This window comes from Gekko japonicus, unplaced genomic scaffold (assembly GCF_001447785.1).
Source record: "Gekko japonicus isolate JY-2015 unplaced genomic scaffold, Gekko_japonicus_V1.1 scaffold4339, whole genome shotgun sequence".
Classification (NCBI taxonomy): Eukaryota; Metazoa; Chordata; class Lepidosauria; order Squamata; family Gekkonidae; genus Gekko; species Gekko japonicus.
Genome location: NW_015163217.1, coordinates 37,089 through 56,401, shown reverse-complemented (window position 1 = coordinate 56,401; position 19,313 = coordinate 37,089). Strand labels below are relative to the sequence as shown.

General features: G+C 44.8%; 2 protein-coding genes across 2 annotated transcripts in view; both read right to left on the bottom strand.

Moving 5' to 3' along the window:
• The window catches only part of FUCA1 (fucosidase, alpha-L- 1, tissue), a 21,238-nt gene extending 13,367 nt beyond the window's left edge, over positions 1-7,871 (bottom strand). Inside the window, exons 1-4 of the mRNA XM_015407173.1 lie at positions 7,268-7,871; positions 5,417-5,551; positions 5,181-5,318; positions 3,528-3,633 (exon numbers count right to left, since the gene is read on the bottom strand). Of these exons, the coding sequence (XP_015262659.1) occupies positions 3,528-3,633; positions 5,181-5,318; positions 5,417-5,551; positions 7,268-7,656 (768 nt within the window). The 5' untranslated portion in view covers positions 7,657-7,871. The remainder of the gene's footprint in view (positions 1-3,527; positions 3,634-5,180; positions 5,319-5,416; positions 5,552-7,267) is intronic.
• A 6,165-nt stretch (positions 7,872-14,036) lies between these two features.
• Positions 14,037-19,313, bottom strand: part of CNR2 (cannabinoid receptor 2) — an 18,793-nt gene continuing 13,516 nt past the window's right edge. The window contains exon 2 of the mRNA XM_015407174.1: positions 14,037-15,414. Coding sequence (XP_015262660.1) covers positions 14,257-15,342 — 1,086 coding nt within the window. The 5' untranslated portion in view covers positions 15,343-15,414 and the 3' untranslated portion in view covers positions 14,037-14,256. The remainder of the gene's footprint in view (positions 15,415-19,313) is intronic.

Below are 19,313 nucleotides of genomic sequence, written 5' to 3'. Positions count from 1 at the left end.
AAAATTAGTTCATCCCACCGCTACAGTCACCATGTCATGGCTCAGGTGGGGTGTCACCTGACGCTGCCACCACTTTGGTTCCAGGCTCCTCTGAGAAAGCCCAGAGCACCCTCCCAGGCCTTTAGACCTCCCTTTTAGTCAAATAATAGGTGTGAGGACCAGGCAGAGTGAACAATGAAAATAATTTTATAGGAGGTCAAACAAACAAGGTGCAGAATAATAACGGTAAGTGGGTGAAAATAAAATAAATCAAATGCCCTAATGAGTCTAAATATATACTGTCCCTAACTCACTATTCCAAGTGACACTAGACTACTCACCCTTCCCTCAGGATGAAGGTCTCTTCCCCACAGCAGCCTCTCTTGGCCCTGTTCCCTGAGAAAAAGAACAGCTTTTCCTGCTGCTCCAGATCTTTTATTCCAAGCCCTCCTCTTCTATTGGTCAATTTTGGCTCCAAAACCTCTCAGGGGCTTCTGGGAGTTGTAGGCCCAGCCTCACCTACTGCTAGCCAGGCTCCCTGGGCCTAGTAGGCCTCTGGTGGCAAAGCCCAGATCATGACATATGCTAAGGCCTTATTGAGGGATTGACTCAATTACTGTGAATAGGCCTAACCTCATGCTGCTCAGGGATTTAAATGAAAGAACAGTGACATTCCTTGATCACTTTGTCCCCAGCCTTTGGAGTGTGGTACCTAGAGTTTGAGAACACAATGTCCTCCAGCCAGTGGAACAGGACAGAGAAACAGACAGAAGCCAGCTATGCAATTCACATCTAGAGCAGGGAGTTATTTTAAGAAACGTCAGTTAAAGTGGGGTTTAGTCTTAGAACTCGCAACTGAGGATGTAAGGCAGGGCTGGCAGCTTCCTAGGGGCATTATTTGCTTCCATTATGCTCTGCTTGTATATATATGAAAAAGAAGAAAAAGGATTTATACCCTGCCCTTCACTACCCAAAGGTCTCAGAGCAGCTTACAATCCCTTTCCCTTCCCCTCCACACAACAGACACTCTGTGAGGTAGGTGTGGCTGAGAGAGCTCTCTCGAGAATTGCCCTTGAGAGAACAGCTCTGAAAGAACAGCTCTGAAAGGTCACACCAGCAGCTGCATGTGAAAGAGTGGGGAATCAAACCAGGTTCTCCCAGATTAGAGTCCGCGCTCCTAACCACTACACCAAACTGGCTCTCAAAATAAACAGATTACAAAAAACACCACAAGATTCCAGTGCTTGCCCATCCAAAAGAAGAGAACAACCTTCAGCTCTGCCTGTGGACTTTATTGTTCAGCAAAGTGAACACATGACATGCATGTTACCTACAGGCCTCCTACTCAGAATGCATTTCCTTTTTTTATACATATAACTTTTTAATTGCATTTTATAACCTACATCCTAAGGGGAGGGGAACAGGGGAAATCATTATAACTAAAACAAAAGATAAGACAAGGATCATGTTCTAAATGTTACATTGTATATATAACAATCCTACAATAATAACAAAGATCAATTTATCAAAATTCAGGATAACGCTAGCTTAATCTTAATACTAGTCTCAGGTATTTTATAATCACTCATATTCTGTTGAACTATCCATTTATTTTATACATTTCTTCTTCTTGTACTTCAGATTCGTTTTAAGTATTTTGGGTGCAGCTTCTCCCTTCTCCGAGTCTGAGGTTTCCAGGCTGCTGCTAGAGCTACTCGAGGAGTCTTCTGTTCCTCCATCACTGGTTCCCTCTTCTTCAATACTGTCCACAGTTTTTGTCATCTTTACTCAGGCTTTGCTGTTGTTTCAAAAAATCGTTGGCTTTTTGGACAGAGTCACTTTTATTCTTCTTATCTTTATAGCTGAATACAAGTCCCTCTGGGAAAATCCATCTATAAGCGATTGAGTTCTTGTGGAGGAAGAAGGTTAAATCCTTGTATTGCTGCCTTCGCTTTCGCATCTCAAATGGAATGTCCTTTAAGATTTTTACTTCTTCGTCTTTAACCTTCAAAACTTTTCCAGATGTGGCTTTCAAAACACTGTCTCTGGGAGATCTCTTAGAGAATTTCGCGAATATTTCTCCAGGCAGTTTATTTTTCTTTATAAAACTTGGATAAGTTCAATAAGCCAAGTCTATGTCATTTTGCAACACCTCTTGCTTAAGATCTGTCACGGTGCTAACACTTCACTTAAAATTACTTTTAAATTTTCTCCTTTTTGCTCAGGGACACCTTGAAAGCGTAAGACATACAGTGATCTTTCCATTTGAAGTTGCAGCAATTGGCCTTTATCTGAGACTCTCTCTTTTCCCACTTCCCCCAATTTTTGTTCAGTATATTTGGTCTTTGTTTCAACTCTCTTGATGGCTCTGTCTATTTTGTCTGCTCTTTTATCTGTGTTAGTTGCTTGCTGTTGATACTAGACTTGCTGTTGATATTAGACAGCTTGCTGTTGATATTAGACATCTGCTCCAGCAGGGGGCACAATGCTGTAGCCAGCATATTGGAAAAGTCAGCAGCTGCTTCCTGTGTCTGGGTGGGAGTTGTTGGTATGGTATTTCCTGTGAGAGGTTTCTTTTCCGGCGCCATTCTTCTCTCTCTTCCAGACATTGTTTATACAAGAAGAAAGTTTTTGGATTTAAAGTCAAAGTTCTCCAAGTTAGATACACTTTGAATTATTTTGCACCTTTCCGTCTCAGTTACAGTCTCATACGGTTAGTTTCGCTTATTTCCTTTTCTTCGTTCAGGGACTGTTCAGTTTCAGGGGGTGGTGGTAATCCCCAACTCTTCCCCCACCCGCCACTTGTTTCTCAAGTTAAAGCCAGTGGACTTAAAGACTTGGCCGCTTATATGGGGGATCACTTAACTCACTGTTTTTTCGCGTTTAAATCATTGTAGGAGAGAAATCGCGCTAGATCACTTGTCCGCTTGTCCGGCAGCCAGCTCTTTTTGCCATGATGGCTTCGCAGCGGCAGGACCTCTCAGGGTAGGGAGAGCCTCGATCCCCGAGCCATCGCTTCGGGAGCGGCTCTCCTCTGCACCCCAGGCTGGGAGGCCCCTACAAGGACCCCGGGAGGGCCCAGATCTGGCCAGGACCCTTCCTGTCCGTTGCGACTCGGCACGTCTCCATCAGGAGCGCGATGGGATGAGTCCGAGCCTCAAGTTGCCAAAACCAGATTCGGATGTATTTCCAACATGACCTTCAGTGCTAACACATTGCATGCTAAATCTAAGAGGGACTCCAAACAGTCACAATGTTTGCAGAGCAAATGAGACGGAAGAGCAAGTAAGTGTAAACTTGTGCCTACTACTTTGTGGTCATTTTCACAAGTCATCCCCAGATCAGGAATATCATGCACATCTGACCATGGCTGGCCGGGGGGAAGAGGCAGAAATCACTGTGGATGTTACAAACAAGCACAAAACATTCTGACCCCAATCCCAAACACAGCAAAACTCAGGGGGATTTTGTCTTAAATACAAGACATGGGAAAACTCCCCAGTTATAACACCTTAATTGACTAATAAATATGAAGAGAATTCAGATACCTTTACTGGGCTATCATTGTAAAGCCAGGCAAGGAAAGAGGTGGAGTTCCAGTATGTGTCCGGAGCTTCCCATTCTCCATCGGACCAAATGATATCCGGCTTGTATCTAAACAGCAGATTTAAAAAGCCTGAAGATCAAGCCCTGGGATTTGCTGCGTCCTGCCACAACTTCACCCCACAACAGTGCAAACTTCATTAAATTTCTCTACTTCTTTAATCAGGAGTTAAATACACAGTCAACTAGTATCAACTTTTGCTACATGACTTTCTCCTCAATGGGAACCCAAAGTGGCTTCTCCCTCATTTTATCCTCACAACCACCACCCTGTGAGGTAAGTTAGGGTGAGAGTGTGTGACTGACCTAAGGTCACCCAGCAAGCTTCTATGGCAGAGTATGGATTTGAACCTGGGTTTCCCAGATCCTAGTCTGATACTTTGACTGCTACACCACAGTTGCTCCTTGCAGCCAACGTCCATTCTTCATCTACAAGGTTTCTAAACACTACAGTCACCGTCACAAAACTTAAGAAACTACAAAGGGACAAAACCAGTTTCACCCTTCAGATGCTTTCAGCTCCTTTTTAAGAAAAAACCAAATAGTCTCAGTAGGTTACAAATTTTAAGTACAGGAATGTTGGTGGTTTGCAAGCTGCTGCTTAATCCTGTACCTTCCAGCTATTCTCCATGGATCACACACACACACACACACCTGTGGGGTGGCACAGTGGGTATATCCCACTGCCTTAACATCTGAACTGTGTTAGTTCAAGCCCTGCGCTGGTGTGAGCAGCCAGCCTGTTGTCCCCAGCTCATCGTCCACCCAGCGATTCGAAAGCTTCGGCGAGTAGATAAAATGGGAACCGCTCCTTAGCGAGGGCGGGCACGCCAATCTCCCTTCTGGGAGGGCGTTAGCTGACGGTCGGACATCCTGATCAAGGCTTGTAAGGCGAAACAAGCTTGCCGGCTACAGAAAGAACTCCTGCAATGGACGTTCCGGCTAGGCAGTGGCAGTGTGGCGATAGACATACGGGTCCTGGAGCTTGGCCAGCAAGCAGCCGTGCCGGAAAATGACAAAGCCAGCCAGAAGACGTTCTACACCGGGCAGTGTCGGCGTGTGCAATTAAAATGAATATATGTTGTCTTCCCTATCCCCTACAAACATTGTTAGTCCCTTGTCTATATTTGAGTAACTGTACATCGCTTTGAGCCCACTGGGGAAAGCGATTAATAAATGGAAAGTATTATTATTATTATTATTATTCTCATGCATGGAAGTAACCCACTAATAGGACAAAAACCAGCGGGGGGGGGGGGCGCTATATCAAGCAGAAAAATGGCTGCAAATAAACAATTAAGAAGTACCTGTCTACCCTCCCTGCCATCTCATTGTTCAAAGATACAACCTATCACAGTTGTTTGTATTTAGGGAGGAAAAACACAGAACAGCAACTGAATAGTAACATCTAGTCCAGACAACAGCATCAAAACAGGGGATGACATCTGTCACGGAAAGAAAAAAAACAGGTGGGGTGAGGACCTCCTAGCAGCAAGACCGTAGCATGCTTACCTGGAAGCCCCACTGTGTTCAATGGGACTTGCTCCCTAGTGTGCGGGCCTAGTGGTATTGCAGTCTCTTAAGTTTTTTGCTCTTACCTTGTAACAAGTTCATAAAGCTCTGGCAGCGTTTTCCCCAAGACAAAGTATTGGCTCTTGAAACCAGCTTTTTTGTCTGCTAAATAGAGTGGATTAAACCACTCAAACAAGGAATGGTACAGTCCATAGTGTATATTCCTAAAAAAAAAGCACAAAGGGGGGGGGGACAATCAGACAGAAGATATTCTCCTTCATCATGACATTTCATGCACCCACACCCACTTTAACCCACATACCTTTCTCTGAGGGCTGCCCCCAGTTCTCCCACCAAGTCTCGATGGGGCCCTGTATCCACAGAGTTCCAGTTCCACGACACGGGGGACCCCCAGTTTGTGAAGCCTTCATGATGCTTTGAAGTCAGCACCACATACCTGGGAGAACAGAAGACATAGGATCAACAGGGAAGAAACCTCACCTAAAATTTAAAAAAAACCTCACCCTTACCTGCAAGATAACTTGGGGGGGCGGGCACAAGGCTCTTCCTATGTTTTATGTTACGTATGACACACACATATAACATACAAAACCGAACTCTTACTCTGGAGTACATACAGAGAAGCTGCATTCTTGGTTAATGCACACTAACATTACCAATCCCTTCCATAAAGTATTACTGAAGAAAAAAAGGGGAAAATCTCTTTTACCACTGTAATCATCCCAACTGCAAGCTTGGAGGAAAAAATGGCTTGATTTGCCAGTAATCTATATCATGAATGTTACAACTTTATGTTTAATGGTGGCAAAGGAGAAAGGCTTCTCGCATTAACCACAAACACCCATGGGCTAATTTCTGGGAAGATAGAATCACAGAGTTGGATGGGTATCAGCAAGGGGATAAAATCCCTTCAAGTTGCCACACTGCTCAATAAAATGCAGCAACTGCACCATTTCTACATACTTGTATATACTTGTCCAGGGTTGCAACTACATATTTGCCCAGATGCTTGACAAGTAAAGTTCTCCTTACAAGGAAGTAAAATGATAAAAAACAAAAAGTCATGTGCTTCACTTCTCCTTCATGCAAGTGTGGAACAGAGGCAGTAGGCAGGATCTAGCCCACAAGAATAGCAGAATAATTCTAATAGATTTTGGTTTTATTATATATACTTGTTCTTTTGCTCTTTCAATTTTCTGGATAAGTTGCTATTGGTTAAGAAGCAGGATAGAAATATATTTAGAAATATTAGGTGGTAGAGCCCCACAAATGAAAGGGTTTTTTAAATGCCATGTCTTTGTTCTACTACCTCATTCTTCTGTCATTTAGACTACATCCAATTTACAAGGTCATCATCAATAACAAGGTCATATCATTAGCACCCCAGTAATTACCAATATTAATCAGTGGTGGAAAGTGTGATTGCAGCTGACCTATGGGAATCCCATAGAGTTTTCAATGCAAGAGATGAACAGATGTGGTTTGTCACATTCTGTGCCTCTGCACAGCAACCCTGGAGTTCCTGGGTGGCCTGCCATCCAGGTACTAACCAGGGCTAATCCTGGCAAGCCTGGGCCATCCAGGTCAGAACAATACTTTGAAAAACGTCTAATGCTCCCACTAATACTACCACTAACAGAGTATTTCAACAAGTACTTCTACTAATACACTCTCCGTGAAAAGCAAATAGCCCACAACATACTGCACCCTTTCTCTCTATAGTAACTGAGAAATTCCTGGAGAACTGCGGGCAGTAACGGGGGTAGTTGGCATCTGGATTCCATGGACTCTACCCTCCAAAGCTGCCATTTCCACCAAGTGGACTGATTTCTGCAGTCTGTAGATCAGCCGATTCCAGGAGAACTCCAGGTTGGCCTGTCAACCTCCAGGAGGGGTCTGCAAATCTCCTGGAACTGCCACTGATCTCCAGACTACAGAAAGCAGCTGCTCGGGGTGGGTGGGTGAAAACAGCAGCTTGGGGGGGGGGGAGAACAGCAGCTCTAGGGGGGTGGCATCACATCTCCACTGAGCTTCCTCCCCAAATCTCCAGGAATCTCACAACAGGCCGCATCTGGAGATTAGCAGCCTTATGAATCCCCCTTCCCCGCCAAGTTTCGTTCCCTCCCCCCAGGCGGTTCGGTCCGGGCCTGACCTGGCTCCGGCCTCCTGGAAGAGTGTGGCCCACTCGTGGGGCTGGAAGTCGCGGGCGCTGAATCGAGAAGCGAAGTCGGCGTAGGTGGTGCCAGGTGGGAAGCGCGAGCGGACGAACTGGTCGAAGTCGGGCCGGTGCTCGCCCTGCCAGTGCCACCAGAACCACTCCGAGCCCCAGGCCGGCACGGCAAACACGCCCCAGTGAACGAAGATGCCCACCTTGGCCGCGTCGAACCAGCCGGGCAGCGGCCGCGCGTCCAGACTGGCCCAGTCGGGCGAGTAGCGCGGAGGACTGGCCGAAAAGACCGGCGGACGGGCCGCGCTGAGGAAAAAGAGAGTCACGAGCAAAGCCGACGCGGCCGGCCTCAAGCCAAGCACCCGGAGCTCCATTATTTCCCCTCAGAACCCTCGAGAGACGGCCGCCACACCCCCATTGGCTGCTCTCTCGACCAATAGCGGCCTCTCTCAGGCAGAGCGATTTGTCTACCGTAGATGGCGGGCTGGGTCACTGCCCCCTGTATATGGATATCCAATATAGGGGGCAGTGGCTGGGTGGTATTGAGAAGGCGACCGCCCTTGTAGTCCCTGGGGGTTATTTCCTGATCACGTGATGCAGCTTGATTGTAGCGGACGAGACGCGCCTTGGCCTCTACTGCAGCGGAATGAGGAAAAACGAGGAAGTAGGCTTGCATCAAGCCGAAGGGGACTAACCCTGCTGCGTTTCCCTTAGCTGTTGTTTAACTACAACCAAGATAGAACTATACGGATGGAGGATCCTATCAGCAGAGACGAGCTCTCTCTCAGGAAAGTTCATACTGGAATAAGTGTTAGAGTAAAGTTTGAGTGCAGTGGTGCCTTTAAGACCAACGAAGTTTTATTCAAAGTGTAAGCTTTCGTGTGCAAAATAAGTGTTGTTAGTCTTTAAAGTGTCACTGGGGTGTGCTCTTTTGTTGCGCACCTAGGAGCAGGCCTAGTTCTTAATTACTGGTGTCGTCTTTATATATTTTTTTTATAGCAAATGAGAGTGGTAAGGATATTTTTAGTACAGTATTTATTGATTTTCTGCACAGAAATGGCCCAGTGTGCTACTGCTTTTATTTTTCATACCCCTACATAAAATGTGGTTGAGGGTCCTTTTGTAGAAGAAGAAGAAGAAATTGGATTTATACCCTGCCCTTCACAACCCAAAGGTGTCTCAGAACGGCATACAAACTCCTTTCCCTTTTCCTTCCCACAACAGACACCCTGTGAGGTAGGTGGGGCTGAGAGCTTGACAGAAACTGTTCTTCCACCGTCCTCTGAAGTTGGCTCAATTTCATGTTCATTGCATCTATGACACTGTCTAACCATCTCATCCTTTGCCGTCCCTGTCTTCTTTGACCATCAATCTTTCCCAGCATCAGGGTCTTCTCCAGTGAGTGCTCCCTTCTCATTGGGTGGCCAAAGGTTTTGAGCTTCAGTTTCATTATCTGGCCTTCCAGGGAACAGTCGGGGTTGGTTTCTTTTAGGATTGACTGATTTGATCTCCTTGCAGTCCAAGGGACTCTCAAGAGTCTTCTCCAGCATCATAGTTCAAAAGAATGTATTCTTCGGCGCTCGGCCTTCCTTATAGTCCAACTCTCACAGCCATACTGGGATCATCATGCCCCTGTATAATCGATGGTGCGACCTCTTTTGGAGTACTGTGTACAGTTCTGGTCACCACACCTCAAAAAGGATATTATAGCACTGTAAACTGCAATTAAGAATGAAATAGGAGCCTTGCTGGTCAGACCAAGGTTCAGCATCGTGTTTCCTACCAATCAACTGCTTCCAGGAAATACAAAGCAAGACAAGGCAGCTCTCTCCTGCTGTTTGCAGCCTGCCACACAGGTTTGCTGTCTTGGAACCAGGAGGCTCTATTTAGCATTCATGGCTAACAGCTGTTGTTAGACACCCACCATAAATAGCTAACAGTCATCAGCCCATCTGCTTCACCATCAGCAGCTCAGAGAAAGAAAGCTATCTTTGCTGTTCCAGATTTATAGCATTATGGATGGTAGGAGATAATACTTTTCAATGAAATTTCAGATTATTATAAGCCATAGGGTTCAAAGCAGGGCTGTGTATGTGGTATGTATAATAATAGTGATAATTTCTAGCAGAATTCTATGCCAGGAAGAGATACACTCTGACCTTGGCTGTCACTGAAGTCCCATCCCTAACCAACGGTTGGCCTAATCAGCCCTTTTCTGGCTTCCGTTGGGCATCGCATACAGATTGTCAAGCTTGTATCTTTTGGGTCAGGAGGACTTTGAATTTCCTTTGTAAGCAAAAAAGAAAAGAAACCTGAGAAGACAAAATCTGTGCATGTTGCACAAATCACTGCAGAAGCCTGGTATTTTGAGACAGGGATGGGTTTGGGTGGTTTTCGTATTGCTGCTGATACACTGCAGCAGCTTCCCCATAGCAGGTTCCCCAACAGTGTCCCTGACCTAGGCTCCCGGCAGCAGCCACCTCCCCACACCACCAGGGGATTTTTCAGTTTTTTTTAAAAAAATCAACAATTGTCTATTTTTATAACATTACAGCAATCTGTTTATCAGGTTCTCTGAATTACCAGTTTTTGTTTTAAAAAATTAAGTCTCTAGGCCCTGTAATTGAAGAGATATAAGAGAAAACATCTATCTTTGCAACAAAAAGAGCTAGAGACTGACTTTTTTTAAAAAGCAAGCAAGAGATTCAGAGAACCTGACAAATTGTTAAAACAATATTAAATTGCCAGTTAAGAAAACAAAAAAGCTCTTTGTTGGCAGGGGATAGGATCACGGGGGACTGGGGCAGAGAAAATGAGAGTAGAACTGAGAAGGTCTGTACACGTCAATCTAGGTGGGTAGCATCACCCCAGCTTTGCTGTAGCCTTCTCAAAACATCACCGCAAAGCAAGTTTGGAAAGCCAGGGAGGTGCACAGAAACTCATACTGTGGGGAAATGGCGGTGGGATCCTCACTTCCCAGAAGAGTCTAAGCCAGGGCAAACAACCCATGTGTGTAAAATTCATCTTTGAAAGATAAACAGTCTTGCACATGAGCATGTCAAGTTAAAAGAGACTGAAATACCCTGTGGTGCCACACAATTAAGAAAACAAAAAAAGCTCTTTGTTGGCAGGGGATAGGATCACGGGGGACTGGGGCAGAGAAAATGAGAGTAGAACTGAGAAGGTCTGTACACGTCAATCTAGGTGGGTAGCATCACCCCAGCTTTGCTGTAGCCTTCTCAAAACATCACCGCAAAGCAAGTTTGGAAAGCCAGGGAGGTGCACAGAAACTTATACTGTGGGGAAATGGCGGTGGGATCATCACTTCCCAGAAGAGTCTAAGCTAGGGCAAACAACCCATGTGTGTAAAAATCATGTTTGAAAGATAAACAGCCTTGCACATGAGCATGTCAAGTTAAGAGAGACTGAAATACCCTGTGGCGCCACGAAAGGAGTTTTTCACTAAGTCCTACTCTGGCAGCAGAATTAGAAACCTTAAGTAGACATACAGGATGTGATTCCTTGAGATTTCTGGCACTTATATTTTATCGATTAAAGTGCAACAGAGGCTGTTTGATGCTAGCTTGAGAAATCCTATGGCAAAGTCATACGGCAAGTTTATTCCAATTTGTTCCCACTATAGATTTGATCGGGAATATTTTTTTTCGGGTTGGGATGACCACACATCCCTCTCTGAACTGCTTGCATCACGCAACGAGGCTCTGGGCACCGTTCAGATAGCCACGCCACTGTTTGGGCAGCATAGCTTGTGTTTTTTTAAAAAAATTGGCTTTGTGCATGCACATATACACATGGTCGAATCACCACTCCCACTGGGACTTGCTGTACTCCCTTGTTCTTGTGGGTCCCCCCCCCCCGAACAGCAAACAAAATTAACCAGTGACGTACAACTGAGCGCTGGAGTCTATATGTGCGCTTGAATGTTTATACATTGAATTTATTCAGCACAGGGTTGCTCATGCGCACGAAGGAAGCTTGTAAAAAAAAAACTTTGTAAGAACGATGTTCAGATGACCTAATTGCGATCATTGTGAGAAATGGCTGTCCCGATGGGTGAAATCGCAGATTCAAAGCACAAATATCCAGAAAGTACTTGATTTTCCAGGGGTAGGAAAACTCGCTAGGGAACCGGGAGGATCGCGCAAGTGAGCCCACCTTGGTGCGGGAGACAGATGTGGGCATCTGATCAGCAATTTTAAATGCAAGAGGGAACAGCGGTGGAACCCGATCAAAATGACTGTGTGACCACGGCCAAAGTGTGCTTTGGGGTTGTTGGGATCTGGATCTGATTGTAAAGAGACAGGCCCTTCCTGGGTTTAGAGATTGGAGTAACTCTACATAGGATTGCAGTGTCTTTGTGTTCAAGGGCATCTGATCTAAATTTGTTCCAATCACCTGGAAGCTTGGAATAAAAAACAGACATCTTTTAATTAGACATATAAGAATTGTAAGCACAGCAGGGTTTATTCTGCACTAGAAAACTGACAATTTACAAAAACTGGGCACTAGCAATGAATTAAATTAAGAAAATGTATAATTCCTTTTGTATAATTTATTCTGGTTTTGCTTGTCAGAGGCTGCAGGGGCAAGGAGCTACACTGCCTGCCCCCACTTCTAACACTGGAAATTATTCTCAGCCTCCTCTGAGTTCTGAGATATCAGAAACAATGCCTCACTTCATTTCAAGAAAATATCTACAGCCATGGAACCTAGAAAGTTGACTTTAAAAAAAATCCCAGGCTGAATCCTGAATTTAGTGCTTCATTCTGCATGTTTCCTTTGCGTCTGCAGAAGCATAGTATACGATGCTTTCCTATGAAATTTAAAAAGTTGACTTAAAAAAAAAATCCCAGGCTGAACCCTGAATTTAGTGCTTTATTCTGCATGTTTCCTTTGCTTCTGCAGAAGCATAGTATACCATACTGTCCTGGTCTGGAAGACCTAGGTTTGATTCCCCATTCTGCCATGGCAGCTTGCTAAGTGACCTTTGGGCAGTCACACACTCTCAGCCTGACCTACCTCACAGGGTTGTTGTGAGGATAACATGGAGGACAGGAGAGCAGTGTAAGCTGCTTTGCATCTCCAATGAGAAGAAAGACAGGGTTCAAATAAAATGAAATAAATCATGTCAAATCTTGGTCCGCAGTGAATGAGCCTTGGGTTTGGATAGCAATGTGTATTGCAAATGTTAAAATGTGTCACATTAAGCAAGCTTTTATTGGATCAGATCAATGGTCCATCCGGGTCAATATTGCTTAGTGAACCTGGCAATAAGTCTCTTTTACATCAGCTGCTACCTGGTCCTTTCAGGTAGAGATGCTGGGGATTGAACCTGGGACTTTCTGCATGTCAAGCTGATGCTCTGCCATTGAGCCACAGTCCCACTCCAACCATACACTCATCCACATGCTCCATAACATAAACACACCCTCAAGGAAGAGGCTGCCATGGATTTTTTCAAAACATGCTTCCAATGAAGATTGTTCAGGACCTGAACACCTACTTCAATTCCTATATCTCTAGTACATTTTTATCCTGCCCTTTCTGAAAGGAGCTCAGAGCAACACATGGTTCTCTTTTGCCCCCTTTTTTTTTAGACGAGCCTTTTATTGGCATATACATGAAGATACTTTTTGCTTACCCATTTTACCCTCACAACAACCTGGCGAGGTAGGTTAGACTGACAGCATGTTATTGGGTTCAGGGTCACTCAGGGCCAGTCTTAGTGATTCAGGGGCCCAGGGCAAAAGTCTGGGATGGGACACCAGACTAACTGTACCCCTCCTCGCCCTTAAGCCAGCTGCTGAGAGGGCATGCACACACTCCGGCTGCTGAGCCGACTGCCTGAGCCCCAGAGGGGGTAGGTGCATACAGCGGTGGGAAACTGAATGTTCTGTTCTGTTCTTTCCTCCACTGTTGGAGGATAGGTGGGACCATGGGGAAGTGGGAGGCCTGCCCAGACTGGGGCCTATGGCAGTTGCCACAGATTCCTTGTGGCTAAGACCACCCCTGAGTAGAGATGTAAAATTTCTGGAAATTTTGAAGCTCGGGGGAAAAAACCCGTTTTCCCCCTCTGTTTTTTGTGTGGAAAAAAACGGAAATTTTTGGAAAAATGGGAAAAAATTGCTACATTACCATTTCTTTTGTCTTTTCTAGATTGAAAGTCATTCTGTTACTTTAGGAACATAAAATATGACTGTGGACATTTTTACTTGGCATGAAATTATCACAACTAGCATATTAAAAATATAGTGTATCCAAACAATTATTACAAACAGAATACCCACCCATGTGCAAACACAAAACTGAAACCTTTTTATTTTCTTCTGACAATAGCACCTCCTAAAGGAAGAAATGCATCTTGTTCTTGCATTGGAGAGTTCAGTTTGTAACCTAGGACTTGTTTGTCCTCAGTGCACAGAAATTAGATCAATCTGATACCATATATATATATATTAGAAATGATTTGAAAAATATTTGAACACCTTGTCTTAAAATATTTTATTCATCATGTTAAAATAAAAAGTTCCGTAATCAATTTCTTTTCTTTTCTTTTTTCAATTTTTCCAATTTTTCGGAAAAAAACGGGAAAACGTTTTTTTCTGAATTTTTCCGTTTTTTTCCCAGGCCTTCACATCTCTATGCCTGAGATCACCCATTTACCTTCATGGCAACTCAGGGATTTGAACCTGAGTCTCCCAGATCAAAGTCTGATATTCTAACCACTGCCCCACAATGGCTTTTTCTCATCTGGAAGAAGAGCCCACTGAAACTGCTTGGGATATGTTGATCCTGTCATTCACTGATGGCAACCAGAGAGCTTCTAAGCCACAACCTGGGAAATTATCCTACTGGGCTCACAGTGGAACAGCTGAGCTGACAGAAAATAAGTTTCAGAAACTCTTCAGATAGGAAGAAACCACCCTTCTGCCTGTGTATGTGTGTGTTGGAGTTCAGTCCTTCATTGGTTCTGCCACTGTGTTGCAGATGACTTCCTCATAAGTGGTTTCTATTGGGCAGGACCTCTGAGTACTCTCTGCTTCTGGGCTGCTCTCTGGGAAGCCTGGCGTCTTCCCCAAATAGGAGCAGACTTTCCTCAAAGAGGAGCACAACTCCTTGCTCCGTAAGGCATAGATAGCAGGGTTGACCATAGAGTTCACCAGGCAGAGAGTGCTGCAGAAGGCAAATATCTTCCTGATGGTGTCATCCAGTTTGGCAAACACGCTGTAAGTCATGAGCACCAAGACTGGTGACCAGCACATGACAAGAACCACCAGGACAATCACTAAGGTCTTGGCCAACGTGATGTCCATTCTCATCCTTGTGTTCTGCTGCCCAGTTTGGGTATGGTATTTCTTCATGTACAACACATGCTTATGGGCCTTCCAAAGGACGTGCATGTAAGCGTACACAATAGATACCAGAAGGATCACTACTAAAGCAATCCAGATTGCGAGATACTTGGTGTCGACAAAGGGAAACAACTCAGAACAGGTAGAGTTCAGGGTGCAGCAGTTCCATCCCAGAAGGGGCAGGAAGGCGATGAACATGATGGTGACCCAAAGGACCACCAAAGCTGTCAGAGCTCTTCTACTTGTTATGAGGACCTTGTACTCTGACGGTTTTAGGATACAGATGTACCGATCAAATGCCATCATCAGCAGACTCCCCAGGGAAGCTGTGAAGGAAGTGGTGACCCCTCCAAGCTTCAGCAAGAAGACTTCCTTGGAGGGATCAGTCCCATTGAAAACATGGAAATTTACAAAACTGGAGACAAAGATGATGCTGGCTAGCGTGTCTGCCGCAGCCAGGCTACTGATGAAGAGATAGGAAGGTTTGTTCCGGATCCTTTGGGAAGAAAATATGAGGTATAACACCAAGGAGTTCTCCAAGATGCAAAGGCTCCCAAAGATGCAGCACAACACAGCAATGACAGTCTTCTGAGCAGGATCATCAAGGACCATGTAGCATTCCATGGGCATTGCAGTGGAGGTGCAGCTAGAGGCACTGGCAGTTTCATTCATGGTGCATCTCCGCATCCCTGTGGACTTGCAATGGAAAAATCTCTCTTCAGAATGGGGTGGTCTTCCTTGGCAATTTCTATGGAGCAACTGCAAAAAATTGAGGGTTGAGGAAAGTTAAATTTGTCACCAGTTACATCATGGCCCACCTCTGCTGGGAAGTGGTGTCAAGTTGCAGTCAACTTAGGGTGTTCCCTCTAACCTGAGTTAGTGTGAGCTAGCTCACAGTTTTTTAGCCTCTGGCTTAGCCTTTTCTTTTAGCTCAGGAAGGATGGCTTGAGAGCAAACTAATTTATGCAGTAGCCAAATCGCTCGCTCACAACTTTAATGCCAGTAGCTCACAAAATAGAACTTCTGCTCACAAGACTCCACAGCTTAGAAGGAGCATTGCCCAGTAGGGTTTTCAAGGCAAGAGATGAACGGAGGTGGTTTGCCATTGCCTGTCTTCGCATAGCACCCCTTGACTTAGTTTGATTGTGCTTAGTTTCCTAGATCTGATTAGATCAGGCTACTCTAGAACACCTCTTGCCTGGATTTATTCTATGTCTCTTGCACATCAGTTGTTTGTTTTCTTAGCCATCTACTGTTCTATTGAAAGGCCAAGTGACTGGGTTTTCCCCAATCTGTCCTTAACCAACCGAAAGCTTTCAGTGTCTTTCAGGAGGTCACACATCTCTCTCTGGAAACTTTAAATGGGTGCACTGGTCAGCTGATAAGAGATTTTCGGTCTGTTACCCATGAGCCAGGTGGTTCAGTGGTTCGAGTATTGAGCTAGTATCTGGGAGACCCAAGTTCAGATCGCCACTCTGCCCTGGAAGTGTGCTGGGTGAGCTTGGGCCGTTACTAGAGGTGTGCAAGGGGGGGGGGAAATTGGGTTTTTTTGGATTCGGATATAATAAAGCTGAATTTTTTTAGTATTCCCTAATATAACAATACCAATACCGTATTGTATTGGCACCTGAAAATATTTGGTGTTCCTGAAAATATTCAGCACCACTATATCCAAAGAGGGTGCCCACAATCCTCCATTGTTTCCTATGGAAGGAAAAAAAGGCAGGCAGCAGTGTCTCCCAGAGAATCTCTGCACTAGAAAGTAAGTGAGGAGCATGTTTGCAAGGCCAGCAGCAAAACCAGTGCAATGTGCCCACCAGAACCAGTGCCACTGTGGCAATCAGTGCCCAAACCCAATAGGACTCAGGTCAATCTGAGGATCTCTGCAGTATAAAAGGGCGGGAAAGAGACAAAAATGGCAGGAAAAAGAAGGTAAGTGAAGCCCTTTAAAGTTTAAAGCCTCCCAGAGCCTGTATTTGGCAATGCCAAAAAACCCTGAAAAAAAACCCCAAATATTTTCAGGGGTTTTTCGGCATTCAGTATTCAGCAACTGAATCAGATCATGGAATCTGATTAAGTATGCCAAACACCCAAAAAATGCCGAAAAGGCATTTTTCAGGGTTTTTTGTTGTTGTTTGGCTTTGCCGAATGCACATCCCTAGCCATTACACACTCTTATCCTAACCCACCCAGTGTTCCCTCTAAGCTGAGTTAGTATGAGCTAGCCCACACATTTTTGTCTTAGCTCAGGAAGGATGGCTTCAGAGCAAACTAATTTATGCAGAAGCCAAATTGCTCGCACACAACTTTAATGTCAGTAGCTCACAAAGTAGAACCCACCTCACAGGATTATTGTGAGGATAAAACTGGAGAAACAGGGAATGTTGTAAGCCAGTTTCAGTCACATAGGAGAGAAAGTGTGGTATGAATGAATGAATTACATACAAATAAATCTGCATATTGCAATATGATGAATATAAGAAGAAGAAGAGATTGGATTTATACCCTGCCCTTCACTACCCAAAGGTGTCTCAGAGCGGCTTACAAACTTCTTTCCCTTCCCCTCCCCACAACAGACACCCTGTGAGGTAGGTGGGGCTGAGAGAGCTCTTGACAGAAACTGCTCTTTTTCAAGAACAGCTCTTATCAGAACTATGGCTTGCCCAAGGTCATCCAGCCAGGTGCAAGTGGAGGAGTGGGGAATCAAACCCAGTTCTCCCAGATTAGAGTCCGCGCACTTAACCACTACACCAAACTGGCTCTCATATACATATAAGTGTATTCCTGTGATACTGACTAATGTGTAAGACAGCTTACAGATTAATAAACACATTATCGGAGTAAATACATTCACTGCCCACAAGGTGCCGCGAGGACTATGACTTTTAGAAAGGACTGGAGAAATTTGTGGAAGACAGATCTCAACAGATTCAGGTGGGTAGCCATGTTAGTCTGAAGCAATAGAACAAAGCTTATATGCAGCTCATACCCAGAATTAAACTTTGTTGTCTTAAAGGTGCCACTGGACACAAAATTTGTTTTATTAACAGCTGTTATGCAATGACTGCTAAATAGAGCCTCCATGTTTAGAGGCAGTATAGCTCTGAATATCATATTATCACCATGCCCTGCTCATGAGCTCCTAGAAGCATCTGGCTGGCTGCAGCTGGAAACAATGTGCAGAATCACATGGATCTCTTACATTCCTGTGCTACAATCAGGTTCAATTACCACTTCTTGTTCCCACATGCATTGAAAATGTTTTCTGTCTTTACAGATTACATTCCCATCCCAGACCCTCTTCCCAAACACATTAATTTCCCTTGAGTTCCTTCAGAAAATAATTTCTTCTTCCAAACATTTATTTTCCCCTCAAAATTCATTTCCCACAAGATTTCCGTTTCTAAGACCTCATGACTCCAGATTAATTTCCCAAACTGTATTTTCCACCAGAATTTTTTCTCTTTCCTCCCCAATTTCCCCCAAAGCAAAAAAGGGGGGGGGAAATGAATTTTTTGTTTCCTTCCCAATTTATGCCATCGCTGCAACAGACTTTAACTGACCTTCAATCCTATTTTTTTTAGAATGTTTCTTTAGTCCCCCCCCCTTCAGGTAGGTGGGGGTGGATTGGAATGTTAATACATTCCTGGAGCACCAAACTGAACCAAGTGGGGCTACCAGTGGCCTTCCAGGGCAGTGACCTACCCGGAATTTTCCTGGTAGGTTACAGGGACAATCTGTCTCTGGGCTTAGAGAACAGAGGGTCAGTATGGGCAGCTGCTGTTAAATCAGCAGTCAGCCACCACAGTAAGCCACCCATCCATCCTTGGGGTTCATCATAAGGTATATCGATGAACAAAACCTATTGAGGAAGAATCTGCATGGATCACTAACCTGTTAGAGTTCTTTGAGGGGGTAGACAAGCATGTGGACAAGAGTGACCCAATAGATGTTGTTTACCTAGACTTCCAGAATGCTTTTGATAAAGTTCCTCATCAAAGGCTCCTAAGTAAACTCACTAGTCACGAGATAAGAGGACAAGTTCTCTTGTGGATTAAAAACTGGTTAATTGACAGGAAACAGAGCATATAAATGGGCAGTTTTCACAGTGGAGGGTGGTAAGCAGTTGGGTACCACAGGGCTCAGTACTGGGTCCGATACTTTTAAACTTGTTCATTAATGATTTGGAGTTGGGAGTAAGTAGCAAAGTGGCTAAGTTTGTGTATGACACTAAGTTGTTCAGGGTGGTGAGAACAGGGTTGCCAGGTCCGTTAGAGATGCCAATGGGTGTATGTGTGGGAATGTTCCAGGAACCGGAAGTGTTGCCCCAGACATCAACGGAAGTGATATTGCGTGCCATGCCTATGTCACCCGGAAGTGACGTAGGCATGTTGGGAGTGACACTCTGATTTTTGGGCAAAACCCTATGGTAAAATCACCCTCAAACCATAGAGTTTTGTCCAAAAACTAGAGTGTTGCCCTCGGCGTGCCCACATCACGCAACATCACTGAGGGGGATTTCTTCTCACCGGCCAGCTGGCTGGCAGTGGGCAGGAATCCACAGAACCAGGCAATCCCCTGCCCCCAACTAGGATTGGGAACCCTAGGTGATCATCAGGGAGGATTGTGAGGTGCTCCAGAGGGGATCTGTTGAGGCT